Raw genomic sequence first — 16,602 nt, forward strand, 5'->3', positions numbered from 1 at the left:
TTTCCATACACCCTTCCTCTGGGTTACTCCAAAGGACCCAGTGCTTTTTATTGAAGAATAAGATTATTAATTTATCACACCATTGATTCTGAAATTTTCCAGCTCGGTGTTGATTTATGGGAAATGCCTGAATGTTTCACATCTTCAGATTCTTTCCTTTCTCCATTACCTTCCCCGCCACTCTACTTCCTGTTGCAATGTTTCCTGGCACCATGAGACCTCTAATGCCAGCCAGCTTCCCAGTGATCTGTTCTGGAGATGGAGTGAGAGTGGGGACGTGCACACCCCACCCACTGCACCTGCAGAGATAGAGACAGAGACACATATACAGAGACAGACAGAGACACACTATTGGGTCCAGAGTCTTGCAATCATGGGGGACAGACCACCAAAGTCTATTCAACCAGAAGCAAACTCTATTCCAGAAAAGAAAAAAAAAAAAAAAAAAAAAAAAGAAAGAAAGAAAAGAAAAAAAATATCACCATGGGCCACAAAAGCTTATCAGCTAGCTGAGACCACAGCCAGAGTTGGAGTTAAGGCTGTAGCAGTTGGAGGGGGGTTATGAACCCCTACTTATAACAAGGGGGAAGGCATTAGGCACAGCTGCATGCTAGGAGTCACGTAGAAACAACTATTAAAAGTTAGCTTTGGCCCGGGCAGTTGTTGGCTATAAAAGTCAAGGGACTGAAGAGTTCACCCCTGGCTGTTGACAGAGGAGCTGGCTGTAAAGCAGTCACTGTTAGCATTAACCCTTAGAGCTGATGACTGTCGGTTTTCATCTCTTAAGCTTGTAATTTTATATTTCTATATTCCTGGACCCTTCAACCGAGAGAGAGAGAGAGAGAGAGAGAGAGAGAGAGAGAGAGAGAGAGAGAGAGAGAGAGAGAGAGAGAGAGAGAAAGAGAAACAGGCAGAATGATGTATGCAGTTTGTCCCCCTTTGTGCACGCATGTCACCCCCAGTTCTTCCTCTCTCTCTCCCTGCCCCCAGCCTTGTGTCTCGGCAGTTTTTGGGGGTGAAAGTCCACAGTACTTGCTCTGGAAGCACCTGTGCCTCTTGTACACAACCAAGTGCTGTAGACGGTACACAACGAGAGTGGAGAAGTCTGCTCTTTCTGGTTCCTGAACCCTGCATGTGGCAGTGCTGGGCAGCAGGTGTCTGTAGAAGTAGGCTTTACATTATAGAAACTTCCGGAGAGATGCTGCCTCCATTTTTCCCACTTAAAGTAATAGCTGTCCCTGTGTGCTCTGTGAGGATCAAGCTAGGAGGGATTGATTTCCCTGTTCCTGCTACTTCCCCGAGGACGGAGAATCAGTGAGTTTTAGAAGAACGAACCTTGAAGAAGATGAGCTCATTCCATGGGGAATGGGAGTTGGGACTCATTGCAGAAGACACTTACAGTGGCCAGTGCTGTATGAGGAGATGGCAGCAGTTGGGGAGCCGGCTGACGGAGGGTCATCTAAGTTTTCCAAGTCAACTTAGAGCCAATTTTTAAAAATTACAAACAAATTAATATAAAAATACAATTAGATAATTGTCCACTTTCTCTCTCCTCCCTTCAACCCCTCTCATGCCCCCTTATTCTTCCAGTTCATGTCTTGGAGCCATTGCTGGACAGTACAAGCTTTAGAATGCCCCAAGAGCGGTGGTTAGGGCACTGGTACTGCTGTCTAATGCTGAGCCGAGAACGGGACATGGGAGTCCCCAGGGGGCTTAGTTATTGACTTTTTGTTCAATTGTTTAAGTTTGTGTTTGTCCATTTTTGCCTTCATGAGCACATATAGCCAAGGGCTGCTTTGAGAGCCACAGTTTGTACCTTTTTCATTTATGAAGATTTCATTGGTAAAATGGGAGATGTGTCACTACTTGAGAAAATTATGTCCATGTAACAGTCCTCATTTCAGCATTTGCTGTCCTTCCACAGTGGGGCAGCCAGACTCCACACCTCAGTTCTGGCTCATGTGTTTCATGGGTGTCTTTTTGCCTCCACAGAAATAGAAAAGTTTCAAAAAGGAGAAGGCAAGGATGAAGAGAAGTACATTGATGTGGTGATAAATAAGAACATGAAGCTGGGACAGAAAGTGTTGATTCCTGTAAAGCAATTTCCCAAGGTAAGACCGGAACTGTGGGCTGCTGTTAGCCTGATCCCCAGGGAGCTGACGCTCGAGTTAGAGGCTCTTCGGGTTTCACATACATTTGGAGCTAATTAAAACTTTTTAGTGAACTTAGTGATTTGATTTTCTTGTTTGACTTCAGTGTAAATTGTCTAATCATGTCATACTAGCCATGTGCATACTAGCCTTCTCTTCAGCTTCCTCATTTAAAACACGAAATTGAGTGGTTTAGAACTAAAATTGTTTATGTGAATGCATGCATAAATACCTGTTGGTTCACACTTTCTCTCAGGTGATGTATGTGGTTCAGGCATACTGTTGTTTATACCATTGTTCATTTCTTTGTGTTGCAGAGTGATAATCCTTACCTACAGTACTGGAGCTAGTTTAGATAGTATTCAGTTTGATGTCATTATATATTACATTGCAGGAGTATTTTATTACGAGTCGTTTTCTGAATGCATTTTCATTTGTCTGGCAAATTCAATACCAAGTATTGAATTGGAGCGATGTTCAATTTTTCAAAGAATTCCAGTTCTTTCTCCCAAAGTAGTTGTACAGTGTGAGGCATCCATAGGTAAAGCGTTTGGATTGTGCCTGCGTGTGCCACATCTGCAGTATGTCGCACTAGTGGGGTTTTGTTGTTCTCATTCATTCTCTTGTTATGTTGCTCTTGTGTTCTGATGACTACCAGCTCTGTGTTTTTTTTTTTTTTTTTTTTGTTTTTTCGAGACAGGGTTTCTCTGTGTAGCTTTGCGCCTTTCCTGGAACTCACTTGGTAGCCCAGGCTGGCCTCGAACTCACAAAGATCCGCCTGCCTCTGCCTCCCGAGTGCTGGGATTAAAGGCGTGCGCCACCAACGCCCGGCAGCTCTGTGTTTTTTGTGCCTGCTGTTGTGAAGGGCACATGTTGACCCGTTTATCTGTTGGCTGCATGTGTTGTGATGACTGACTGATAGGAGCTGTTTATGGGCCCTAAGTACAAGTCTTTTATTATCATTTTAGTTTTCACATTAAGGGTTGTGTTGCATCTCCAATGAGTTTTGTAAATTGTGTAACTTAGAGGTTTGCTGTGGGTTTCCTGTGTCCTTCAGCAATCCCTGTGTTGGAAATGTAACCCTGGACTTGACTGTCAATCATGTTTGGAGGTGGGACCTTTGGAAGGTACTAGGATTAGACAGTTCATGAAGGTGGGGCCACTTTGATGGCATTAGTAGCTTATACAAACAGATAGAGAGAGACTGGGGAGACAACTCAGTGGGTAACATGTTTGTTGCTCAGGCACGAGGCCTGGAGTTCAGTCTCCGTATAAAGGCTGGCTGTATCAGTTTGCTTTGTAACTTCAGCAGTGGGTGCAGGAAGCCAGCCACTCTAGCCAAAATCATGAGCTGTGGGTCCCCTAAGAAAGCCTGTCTGAAAAACTAAGGGGAAAGCAACCTAGGAAGACAACAGATACTACTTTCTGCCCAGACAACCATGGGCACCTGACTCATCCACATAATAAAATAAAAAGAGAAAGAAGGAGGGAGAGACCCAAACGACTGCGCTTGCTCTCTCCATGTGATATTTGTATCCATGTTGTACAGGAGCAGGAAGGCCCTCAGATGGTAAGTTGACCACTCTCCAGGGGAGAGCCACGCAACCAAGGATATGTGGGGAGCATGAATTGGTCTTGAAGGCTTTAAAAAAAAATGTCGGGGGCAGGAGAGTGGGAGACACAAAGATGGATGGGTAGGGAAAGGGTGTGTGTGAAGGACCGATAAAAAGTAACACACACATACACAGTTGCAATTTCTGGTACTCTGCTCTTCGATGTCTCAGCCTACAGAACTATTAGCCAATAAACTTCCATTCATTGTAAGTGCCCTCTGTTCAGGTATTTTGTTATAGCAACAGAAGAGGGAATGAGGCAGAAGTCAAGCTTGTTTTCCCCTGTGAGAGTATTTGCTTTTCTCTTCGGGATTTGATGCTTTCTGTCTATGGATTGATTTAGCACCTTTGATGGAAATCAAATGGCTATGGAAGTGAGGTTTATTTCTGAGTCTTTGTTCTGCTCCATTGATGTATTTATGGATCCTTATGCCAGGACCACGGTCTTGTTTACTGCAGCTTTTTATGGAGAGACGTGAATTTAAAATTGCTTCAGCTTTGATCTTCTTTTCTGGATTACTTACATATTCTGGATCTTTTACAATTCCACATAAATTTGTGAATTCGCTCATGGATTTGTACACAACGACCTGCTGTGTTCTGGCTGCATTTGTGTTGTGTCTGTTGACGGTTCTGGGGACTGTGCCCTCTTCCCAGCTCTAACTCTTCTGTATCGGAATGTGATTTGGCTATCCCTTTATATAGACATGCTCAGATTCCTCTCAACAACATTGCTTAACTTTCCTAGTGTATTGTCTGTCTGAAATTCATGATTATTCACTATCAGAAATCGGATGTTGCCAACTATTTGTCTTCTAGCTTCTAACACAGCATTTGTTAACCTTATTAGCTGTTTTTTCTTTCTTTTGCTAAATGACTGGTTTTATTAAGTTGTTCTGTTAGGATTTGTTATATTATCATGCTACCTGCATATGCAGCTTTACTTCTTCCTTCACAACATCCAGGCCTCTCATATTTCTGGTATAATACTGAACACAGGTGGTGCGTGTAGGAGCCCTCCGCTTCCCCAAAAGAAGAAAAGTGTATGATTCTATTATCTCCCATCATGGCTTTACTTCCAGTCAAGAAAGATTTAAGAATAAACGAATAGGAGTTTTTAGGTTTCACATAGTTGCTTCTCCCCCATTCACCCTCTGCTTAGCAAACCTGCCCCTGATGTTTGGGTAGAATCTGGACAGAAGTCAGATGTTCCTGTTACCTAATGTTGTCACAAGTGTTGTGCTCCATTTTTATAACTCAGGAAGGTTATTTAATAAGCAGATTAAGACAGTCTTAGAAGAAAAATATTAGCCTTTAAAATGCAAGGTAGTCTATATGCTTTTGTTTAGACTTCTGATTGGTCAAAACTTAGATCTAATGCAGTGAGTGGTTCTCACCCTTCCTAATGCCGTGACCTCTTAATACAGTTCCTCGTGTGTGGTGACCCCAACCTAGAGCAGTGGTTCTCAGCCTTCCTGACACTGCAACCCTTTAATACAGCTCTTCATGTTGTGGTGACTTCCAACTGCAAAATTATTTTGTTACTACTTCATAACTGTAATTTTGTTACTGTTATGAATCATAATGTAAATGTTTGTGTCTTAGGTGACCCCTGTGAAAGGGTCATACTTTTTTCTTGTTTGTTTTGTTTGCTGCATTTACTCCAAGTGTTATTTGCATGTTTTTCTGGTGTGTGTGTGTGTGTGTGTGTGTGTGTGTGTGTGTGTGTGTGTGTGTGTCTGTGTCTGTGTGTCTGTGTAAGATGGGGGCTCTTGATGGATGTGTGAGTGCACCACAGTGTGTGTGGATTTCAGAGAACAAGCTTGGGTGTGGGTCCTGGCCTTTGACCTTGTTTGAGATAGGCTGGCTCTTGTGGTTGGTCCCAGCTGCTTACTCCAGCTAGCTGGCCCACAAGCTGCTGGGGATTCTTCTGTCTCTGTTTCCCATCGCTGCACCCAGCTTTCCCCGGCTTCTGGGGATCACAGTCAGATCTCTCTATCTCTGGGGATTGCAGAGGGATGCTGCTGCACCCAGCTTTCCCTGGTTTCTGGGGATCACAGTCAGGTCTCCAGCCCCACAGGTGTTACCTCCCTTTATGCCATCGAGAGCAGTTCAAGCAGGTGCTCGAAACTCTTGGGCATTTAGTGCTGAAGTCCTGGTCATCTCCTTGTATTAGGCTAGCATTCTCTTATCTTGATGAAGAGTTGTGTTGTCTGTCGTGTTGAGTAATTTTCAGTTGTAATCTGGACATTATAAATGTACACTCTGGCAAGTCTCAGTTCTGTTCTGCTTCTCTGAAGGACACTGATGCCTTGTAAGTAGCTAATTAACTAGATTATATTCAGAGTGCAAACTATTAATAAGAGTTGAGCTCTCTCCTTTGCTTGACTTTGCATCTAATGGCAGAGTATATAGTTACAGGCAGCCTGTGATCTTGGCAGATCTTCTGTTCTAACCCTTTTGGGCTTCTTCCTTTAGAATGTGCCTATTTTCTGTAACTTTCCTGGGCTCACAATCGTTGGCTTTGATAGTTTGTTCAGACTTGGACAGTTTATGGTTGACTCCTGTAGGTATCAGATTGTGACCAGCTTTACTCACAGACTTGGGCAGATACATTTTTTTTTCCCATCACAGGCAATTTATTTTGTTCTATTCATTCACAGTTAATACAGAAAATACTTGGAAACATTTCCATATAATGTTTGACACAGAAATCATCAAATAGAAGTATACAATGTTGACAGGAGGCAGTACATTTATAATTTATAACCCCAAATATATTTATAAATTAGAAATGGAAAGATCTACAAATGAAATTATGAAGGTTCACCAAAGTCATTTAATCTGTCAGTTTCTCATTCATTTTTATGTCTTAATAATATTCTATTGTATGAATAAGCCACATTTTATTTCTCTCCAGTATTTGATAGCTATTTGAGTTGTTTTAACTTTTTTACTATTAGCAACACACTGCTGTAAACCTTCATGTACGTGTTTCATAGGTGCACATTTTCAGTAGTTTGAGGATATATTCCTAAGGGTAGAATTGTTGAGTAACAGAGTAACAATGTTTTGCATTTTGACCAACCACCAGACTGTTTTGCCAAAGTGGCACACCATTTTACAATCTCACCAAATCCTTGTTTTTAAGGCTCTGATTTTTGTACAAAAGCATTCAATCATTCTGTCAGACCAAACCAGGAAAAGTAAGCTATAGTTCAGAGCTGTTCTATTCCATTTACTATGCAAAGCCATTCTTGGCGTTTGCAACTCTCAGCCCTTTTGAGTATTCTTGCAGTGTTCACCTTTTCCTCCACCCCTTTTTTTTCTTCTTTTTTTCTGGTTTATTTCTATCTATTACAAATGTATAAAAAATCCTCCATCAACGCTGTTGATAGCAGCAGAACCTTGAGAAATATACCTTTCGTTTGCCTCAGAAAAGGAACACATATTGCACTATAAAGTTTATAAAATTGGCGCAAAACATTGTGATAATGTTACAATACCAGTTTTAAGAGTTCAGTGACTAATGGGGAGCCAATGGGATACATTCAGAACTGTGAAAGCGATCTCACTTAGCCAGCTGTACACGTAGACTGTAAATCTACATTCAGATCATTTCTGAACTAAGACTATCATCTCAGTTTATCTGTTGAGGTCAACCAGGAAACCCTAGAATATACCTTGATTTTTGCAAAAAACAAAATAGGGGGAGGGGTTTCTTCAGCATTTCAGTCCACAGTATCCTAACAGGTAAAGTGTTCTCTCACTGTCAACATAGAATGAACTGCTGCTGGAGGTCAACTTGGGCTTTAATTTGCATTAGCACTTACATGCATAGTAGTCCAAGTTGTTGACCTTATGACTTTAAAAAGTAACTCTAAAAAAGTAAAATGGCCCTTCTTGGAAGACTAAAGAAAGACATCCAGCCACAGTTGTAAAAAGTCTCATCAAAACAATATACCCTTTTATGAATTACGCCTCAATTAAAAAAAAAAAAAGTAGCTCCAAATAAGAAGCTGCTCTGAAAAAGAAAATATAACTTAAAATATTTGAAAAAAACAAGGTGAATACAGGTTCAAAAATAATTAAGATACATTTTCTTAAGGCTACCTAGAATTAGGCTTTAAAGAATTCTACCATTTCAAGTTTACCACTAGTTACTAGGTACCTATTTACAAACAAGATGTTCACCTTTTTTGTTCCTTTATCAAGAGAAAAATCTACCTTCAGACTATGAGGGTGGTGATGGGGAGGGACTAGAAAACAAGATTCAAACAATCCCATGCAAATATCACATTTTTCAAGTGGAAGAACTCCAAACTACACTAGAAGTTCCAATCACTAAGACACTTTCCATTGAAATGATTTAAGTACAACTACATGGCACCAAGGTTTAGGCCTAATATAGGCCTGACAACCAAGTCCTTGTTTTCTGGAAGAAAGGCCTCAAAAGTCCTACTCAATTCCACATAACAATACTTCAAAGATCAATTAGGTTTTCCTTTCCTTAATATTTTTGTTTTTGACTTCTAATCTTAAAGACTAGATTAAAACTTAGCTCATTTCCCAGAAGGCATTGCTTCCCTTTGCTCTATGAAAGAGTCCACCAAAACCTCTTCCTCAAAACCATCTAGCCCCCAGCCTCCAGCCTGTGCTTGTGATGCATCTTTCTCAACATCCTGAAAAGGTAATGTAGATAAAATATACTCATAAACATTAAAACTAGTTGTTAGAAAGACGTAACTAGCTTTATAATTTAAGTTTTAAAGCATAAATACTTGCAACTTAATCTGCACTGACAATGATTGTCGAAGCCTAGAATTCAACATTTACAAATTCTCATTCACACACACAAAACACACTATTATCACACAACTTGTGTCTTGAGAGAATCTTCTGCTTTTTAAATCTTTGGCCTCCCAGTCAATCCCAAGTTCAACCAACTTTTCCGAGTTCTGGTAGTTACCTGGACCACTGAGGCATTGCCACAAGACTTCTTCTCTTTTGAAACATCCTTTTTCTCTAGATATTAGGATAGCTACACCAGCTTGTTTCTTCTGTGGTGTATGTTGGTGTGGGATTATCTATTGCTTGATTTTTCATGGATGTGTTTAGCTTCTTTGGGTTGAATTTTCCCTTCTAGTGCTTTCTGTAGGGCTAGGTTTGTAGACAGGTATTGATTAAATCTGGTTTTATCCTGGAATATTTTGTTTACTCCGCCTATGGTGATTAAGAGTTTTGCTGGGTATAATAGTCTGGGTTGGCATCCGTTGTCTCTTAGTGTCTGCATGAGATTTGTCCATGATCTTCTAGCTTTCATAGTCTCTATTGAGTAGTCTGGTGTTATTCTGATGGGTTTACCTTTATATGTTACTTGGTCTTTTTCCTTTGCGGCTCTTAATATTTTTTCTTTGTTCTGTGTGTTTAGTGTTTTGATTATTATGTGGCGAGGGGACTTTTTTTTTGGATCCAGCCTATTCGGTGTTCTGTAAGCTTCTTGTATCTTCATAGGTTTTTCTTTCTTTAGGTTAGGAAAGTTTTCTTCTATGATTTTGTTGAATATATTTTCTGTGCCTTTGAGTTGGTATTCTTCTCCTTCTTCTATCCCTATTATTCTTAGGTTTGGTCTTTTCATGGTGTCCCATATTTCCTGGATGTTTTGTGTTACGACTTTTTTGTCTTTAGTGTTTTCTTTGACTGACGAATCTATTTTCTCTTTTGTGTCTTCAGTGTCAGAGATTCTCTGTTCCATCTCTTGCAATCGGTTGGTTATGCTTGTTTCTGTAGTTCCTGTTCGTTTTATCAGGATTTCTATTTCCAGCATTCCCTCAGCATGTGTTTTCTTTATTGTCTCAAATTCATTTTTCAGATCTTGGAATGTTTCTTTCATCTGTTTAATTGCTTTTTCTTGGCTTGATTTGATTTCTTCCCATTTTTTGTTCGTTTTTTCTTCCATTTCTTTAAGGGAGTTTTTTATTTCCTCTTTAATGGAGTTTTTCATTTCCTCTTTAAGGGAAGTTTTTACTTCCTCTTTAAGAGAGTTTTTCATTTCCACTTTAAGGAAAGTTTTTATTTCCTCTTTAAGGTAGTTTTTCATTTCCTCTTTAAGGAAAGTTTTTATTTCCTCATTGAGAAAATGTTTTATTTCTTCTTTAAGGGGCAGATACATTTTTATATAAATAGAAAGTATGGACAGACTTTTTTTTTTCATTTTTTGAGACAGGGTTTCTCTGTGTAGTTTTGGTGCCTGTCCTGGATCTCGTTCTGTAGACCATACTGGCCTCAAACTCACAGAGATCTACTGGCTCTACCTCCCCAGTGCTGGGATTAAAGGCGTGCGCCACCACTGCCCGGCCTGGACAGACACATTATTAAGCAAAGGCGGCACATGGAATGGATAGAATGATTAGTAGACACAGCAGCTCCTTTTAATAATATTCAGGCACATGATAATTACCCTGAAATTGATACTTCATTGTATATGAGTTCTTGTGTGGAGTAGTACATGAATAGAGCATCTCCAAATCTCAACTACTCCTGTTCAGTATCAGCTTTGATGAGATAGGAAGGCATGTGATTTCTGTAAATAACAGATTCGAGCACAGTCAATTGTTTATAGTGTCCGGGGCAGGCTGGAACTCACCAGTCAGCCTTAGCTAGCAACCACCTTCAAGCAGCGTTGTATGAATATGTGTATGAGCTACAGAAGCTCCTGTGCTGGTGCCGGTCAGCTGTCAACTGGAGGAGAGTGGAGGACTGTCCTGTGGGAGTAGCTGTAGGGACAGTACAGTTCCTTATGGAGTTGATGCAGGCTGTAGGCTTTGAGCTTCTGCAGCAAGAGAGAACTGTTGGGTGTGGAACTCTAGTTAATAAAGAGCCTTAAACTTACTGAATTATTTTCTCCTGGTGACTGGTCTTATGCCTGACATTTGAGGGTCTTTTCTAAATTGGGTTTGTTATGGGAAAACTACAGTGACTCAGTTATTGGTTTCAAACTCATTTGATTGGGAAACACAGGTGACTAGTTAATGCTTAGAATACACCTGGCTTTAGAAAGACAAGAGGGCCATTTTGACACATTTAAAGAATGCTACTTTGAGGAGGTCAACTCTTGCAGATGTCAGCCATGTCAGGATAACAAGTAAGACAGGTTGACATTTGGGGTTTCCCCCTGATACTAGGGCATGCTATGTAGGTCAGAAGCATTAAGGAAATTACAAGCTATTTCATTTGGTGAGGAAGATTATTTCAATAAGATAGGCAGATTTGAATAGAAGACATGAAGGAATTGGTTAAGGAGGAGAGTGTAGGATTTACTTAAGCTGGTGGAACTCTATACTCTTCTAGACTAGAGTACCTTTTGAAGTGTCTTAGAGGAAGCATGTCACATGCAGTCACATGTTGAAGGGGATGCTGTGGACCATGTTAAAAGATGGAGTTGTAATGTTGAGTTATGGTTCTCTGTCTACACAGTTGACTTCCTCATGCTTGGTAGATACATGGCAAGATGTTCTGCTGGAAGCTGAGATCACAGAGTACTCAGCTTGTATAGATTATTATTATTGTCCTATGCAAACACATGCATATTCTTATGGGAATGTTTAGCTCATAGGTTAGTCACAGTCAGAGATTAACAACATTAATACAGTTGAGTGATTGTAATACTATGCTGTTGCAGAAGTTACTTAAAACATATGAATGGTTTATTTCTAGATTTTTTTTAAATTACCAATTTTGGTCTCAGCCAACTGGGTTAATGGAGCCTCCAGAATGAGACACAAAAAAGATGGGAAATTCTTACTTTTAATTTTAGTAATTTGATGGCTGTTTTTAAATATTTCTCGGTATTCTAACATGCTCACTGTACTGTTTGTGGTAAAAAAAATTCTGATTAAAAAAATCTGTGGCATTGAGTGTTGGGAATCAAAGTGGTTGCTGTTTTCCCAGGAGCTCTGTGTTTTAGGTAAGCTTCCTATCTTAATGTTGGCAGACTTCTTTCCTTTCTTTCCCCGTTGGCGCGTATTACAGACAATTTCAGATCCAGCTATTGGGTTGTTTACTCCATGGAAATTGTTGGTTTAGTTTCTCTACATGGGGAATATATGATGTGGGAATACATTAAAGGCTGAGATGTTCACAGACAGCTTTTTCCTCTGAGGATTTATGTGAAGCTATTATTTTAAGTGTAAAGCTGACAGTTTACCTGTAGAAATAAGATGGTAATGTGTAGTTAATTATCTCTATTACTTTAACTAGGAGTTAGTTCATTTGTGGGCAGCAGTGCAGTTTTTGTGAATTTAAGTTTTTGGACCTGATGATGAGCCCTAGGCGTGAATGCTCCATGGTTCTTGACTCCCAGTCATACTGTATGGTTCTTAAATGCATGGGAATGCAGTGTTATGATCACATGCATTGACCACCGCTTTCAACATTGTTATTTCTTCGTTGTAACATGTAATAGCCTCCTTTTTAACATTTTGATACATGCATTGGTAATTATATTGCCTTGCTATACAGTGGATCACACAAACTAATTCCTCCTGGTTAACCAAAACTTGTTAGCAGCATCTCCCCTTCCTTGCCTTTTCCCTACCCAGTTTTTAAGTACTAACCTCTCTTAGAGTCCACACAAATCATGGGATTTTTATCTCTCTAGCTGGCATGTTTTATTTAATATAAATCTCTTTATGTTCATCTATGTTGTCACAGTGATGTGATTTTTTTTAATGCTTTACCATGTTCCATTCTGTACATATTTCACTTTTTAAATCCTTAATTCTCTGGGTACTTTGGTCATTTCTATACCTTGGTAGTTGTGGCTAGTGCAGTGAAGTTCAGACCGGGGCTTCTCGTTAACATGCTGATCCATCAGCATCTGTATTAGAGTTTGCAGTGCTGTGATGAAATACCCAGTGCACAGGGCTGTAGGGAATGAGGATTTGAGCCACAGCGGCAAAGGTTTCCATCCATCGTGGTGGGCTGCGGTCGCAGAGCAGAAAAGAGCAGCTTACACTGTGGGGCCAAAGGGCAGAGACACAGGTGGAGATGGAGAGATGGAGAGGCAGTACACCTGCATCACTTGCTTCCCTTCTACCACATTGGGAAAACAAGTGGTTACTTCGTAACTGCACAGCACAACGTGCTTACAGTATGTATGCTAAGAAGCTTGTTTGCAGAGTGGAAAGAAGAGTTGGTGTTAGGAGCTGGTGTGACTTTGTCTTGTATGCAGCTCTTCTGTCCATCAGCTCTGAGCATATCTGCTGTTCTTCTCCAAACGTCCTGCACTGTTGACAGGCTTGGTGGCCATAACTGAACTCGTTAGGTACCCATGACTGTTTTAAATCTTTCCCTGTTGTTTTTTCTTCATTGCAGTAAACAAGTACTGCGGTCTATTTGAGTGTCTGTGCTGAAAACCAAGGCATCATTTTTGCCCATTTGCTACCACTTCATTAACCCCCGTCCTACTCACCCCTCAGTCACTGCCTCCCTTGACTCCCCTCCTCTTTCTCTCTGTATTTTCTTGTCACACTTTGTGAATGCTGTCATCCTCACCCACACTGTTGTAAGAGCCTCTATCCATATCAGTTTCTTGCCTTTGATTTTAAATCCTTCAATTAATCCCCCGCCTTTTTATAAGTGGACTGATGTGATCTCTGATTTTCTGGATTAACATTTCCTAGCTATCTTACGTACATCTTCCACTGGCAAATTCAGCTTTGATCAGACGGTGATGAGAGATGTATAAGTTAGGACTCTCTAAAGTGTGTGCCACCTGCACGCGTCTGTCCACATCTTTGCCACCTGCTCATATAATCTGGAGAAGTTACTTGTGATCTTCATTTTTTTTCAAAGATTTGGTAATGTCTGAGTACACTGGGTTCTCTACCATTTACAAATCCCATGTTAAAAGCCACACTCAATGGAGCAGTGCTGTACTTTACCACCAATAATAGTTATATTTGCGAGGAACATTAAGACATTTAAATAATAGCATTTATTGGCAGCTTAAATATGTTATAATAATCTCGGTAGCAAAGAAAATTGGCATAAACTGTTGAACAGTGCTATTAGATTTGAGGGGCAAATAAGCTTTAATTTCATAAGTATTTACTGAGAAGCCATTATGTAGGAAAGATAGAAAAATCGAAGTGGGTTCTACAAAGTCTAAGAGAATTTATAATGTTAGCAGTGGAGAACATTCATTTCATTAAATAATACAGGCTCAAGGGTGAATTAATGTAAGAGACGGAGTGGGACAAAATTTGAAGGAGCGGTGGGAGGTTATTTGGAGAGTTCTAGGTGCAGTGGGAATGTGATAAGAACAGTTTCCTCAGTTGAAATTATCCCACACCCATTGTTACCACTGACTTTTCAACCAATGGTAGTACAGCAGTGGCATTTTAAAGACACAAATGTGCATTTTTGTAAACCTTCGTACATGGAGGGTATTGGGTCCTGGGCATGCCTAAAGTGATGATGAACAGGAGGTGTTGATGGTGGCCACCCCTGTGAAATATACCGGTGGGCCTACTTCCACCTGCTCCTTACCTATCAGTTTCTGGGCTCTTTAATTCATTTTCAGTGCGTACTTTGTATGATGTTCAAACATTAAAAAATTACCCAAACCCTCTTGCTCTTTAATGTAATTTAGCCTTATCTCTAGAGAATATGTTAACATTTCTTGATACTGTTAGCTCCATTGTTTTATATTGTCCTGGGATGTATATTCATTTTAAGAATCTTAAATACACATTAAAATTTTATAAGGTCCTTGGATAGAAGATACTCTTGGTCTTTTAGCACTGATATTCCAGAAACCTAGTTCCTCTCATCTGTTCCTGTTCCTATTCTATGTTTGGTTGTACTTAAGGCCCTAGTAGTTACTGATAGAACTTGAGTATTAATTTGGGTTTATATTTTCCACTCAATTTTGTATGCATGAACATTGCTTGCCTCCTGTAAACAAGATTTTATACTAGGTTGTTGTTGAGGAACAAAGATGAGTGAGACAGGACCTTGAATCACAGAGAGACTTCTGCCCTGTTCTCAACTCGAGCAAACAAAGCAAGTAAGCAGGTAGACCTTCCCAGTCTTAAAAACACCATGGTGTTTGAAGCAGTTAAGTCTGCGTGGTTGATTGTGGCTGCCCGTTCAATTCCATCTGTGATGGTGTAGCATACTGTACTGTGCCAAATGACTCCAGATCAACACACATAAGCTTGTCTGTCCTGAAATGCAGCTTCCTGTGCTAATAGCATCGGCAGGACCGAATCAGATTAGGCTTGAAGAACTGACGGACAGTGTCTGTTTCCCTAAACCAGCCGTCCATCCCACTATTGTAAGTGAAGTCCAGTATCTACAGCCAGAGGACAATCAGGGAAGCCAGTGAGGACTGTGGTTCCCAGATTCCAGCCAGCACTGGCTTATGAGCAAAGGGAGTAGGGCACCCCAGAAGTGAATCTGCTTACCCCCATGAACATGGCCGTTGCATCAAGTATTGCCACCCTATCTTCTGCCTCCCAGTTTCAATGTGGATTGTCTCTTCTGAGACCCATGTGGAAAATGGATTGCCTTTCTGGGGGTGTTGGGAAGTAGTGGGGCCTTTAAAAAAAAAGATAAGATCTTTATCAGGGAGTGAATTCTTGCTCTCTGCGCTGGATTAGTCACCAAGAGAGGTGGTTGTTATACGGGCTACCTCCTCAGCATGCTGTGGCTTGACAGCCTTCTGTGTTCTGGCAGTGTTAGCCTGCAGTAAGGGACCCCTTCAAAGGCAGCCTAAAGAACCGTGATCCTTTGAAAACCACCCAGTCTCACACCTTCTGTTACAGCAGCAGCAGACGGCTCCAGTTGACCTTTCCTCCTTGTGTAAGTCTCTAACTTGTGAGGAAATACATAAGATGGCTATTGCCCAACACTGTTAAGTTTGCAATAATTTGAGTGGACCAGAGTTGATCCAGGTAATGGTAAAATGGAGCTCTCTCCCCAATTTACTCAGTGAAGTCATTAAGGCTAGGAAAGAACTGATTCTCATCTATGCTTGTACTGTTTCTTTAGTTAACTTAGATAATGCCTTGGTAAAGGTTTCAATATCTGTAATAGAACATAACCACCATATTCCGTGTAAGTGTGTTGCATCAAATGGTTTAGCTCCATTTAAAGTGTTGTATTGCGGCTATAGAGATGACGCAGTGGATAGGAGTGTGTGATGTTCTTCCTGAGTTCTGGTCCCAGCAGCCATGTCCAGTGGCTCACCACCACCACTTCCAAACCTCTGATGGAACAAAGGTCATCGGATCTAGCAAGTGCGAGTTCAGTGAGTGAAAGGCGTCAGAGACTGCCAAGTGTCAGTGAGCTCACGAGTTGGTCCCTGTTGTTAGCGACAGTTCACCAAGTGGCCCTGCTTCTGCTTAGCTGTGTGGCCCTGGGGACCCTAAGCTCTTTATTCTAGTGCTCATTCCTCATGCTGGCTTTAGATTGTATGCAGTGATGTATAATGATGTTGCAGAATGACAGAGGGATTGTTGAAGAAGAGACAGGGCTCGCGGTGGCTGAAGGCGAATGCAGAGCTGATACGGATGCAAGGGCAAGTGTCTGCAGGGGACCAGAGAAACAGTGTTGAGGATGAGCACAAAATGGACAGGGTGAGAAGGATGCGTGTTTGGATGGCTCCTCCTGTGTTCTCCTAGCACAGGCCTATCATACTGTGTGCCTTTAAGTCTTTTTAATTTTTTTAAATATATGGGTGCTCTACATATATGCCTGCATGCCAGAAGAGGGCATTACATCCTATTATAGATGGTTGTGAGCCACCATGTGATTGTTGGGAATTGAACTTA

At 40.9% G+C, this 16,602-nt stretch overlaps 1 protein-coding gene across 11 annotated transcripts in view; it reads left to right on the forward strand.

Moving 5' to 3' along the window:
- The window catches only part of Khdrbs3 (KH RNA binding domain containing, signal transduction associated 3), a 172,200-nt gene that overhangs the window by 58,328 nt on the left and 97,270 nt on the right, over positions 1-16,602 (forward strand). For all 11 annotated transcript variants that reach the window (XR_013046421.1, XR_013046420.1, XR_013046423.1 and 8 more), the window contains exon 2: positions 1,993-2,111. Coding sequence is in view for 6 of the 11 variants with exons in the window: in XM_042264735.2 (XP_042120669.1) it covers positions 1,993-2,111 (119 nt within the window). In the remaining 5 variants the exon portion in view is untranslated. The remainder of the gene's footprint in view (positions 1-1,992; positions 2,112-16,602) is intronic.

This window comes from Peromyscus maniculatus, chromosome 20 (genome assembly GCF_049852395.1).
Source record: "Peromyscus maniculatus bairdii isolate BWxNUB_F1_BW_parent chromosome 20, HU_Pman_BW_mat_3.1, whole genome shotgun sequence".
NCBI lineage: Eukaryota > Metazoa > Chordata > Mammalia > Rodentia > Cricetidae > Peromyscus > Peromyscus maniculatus.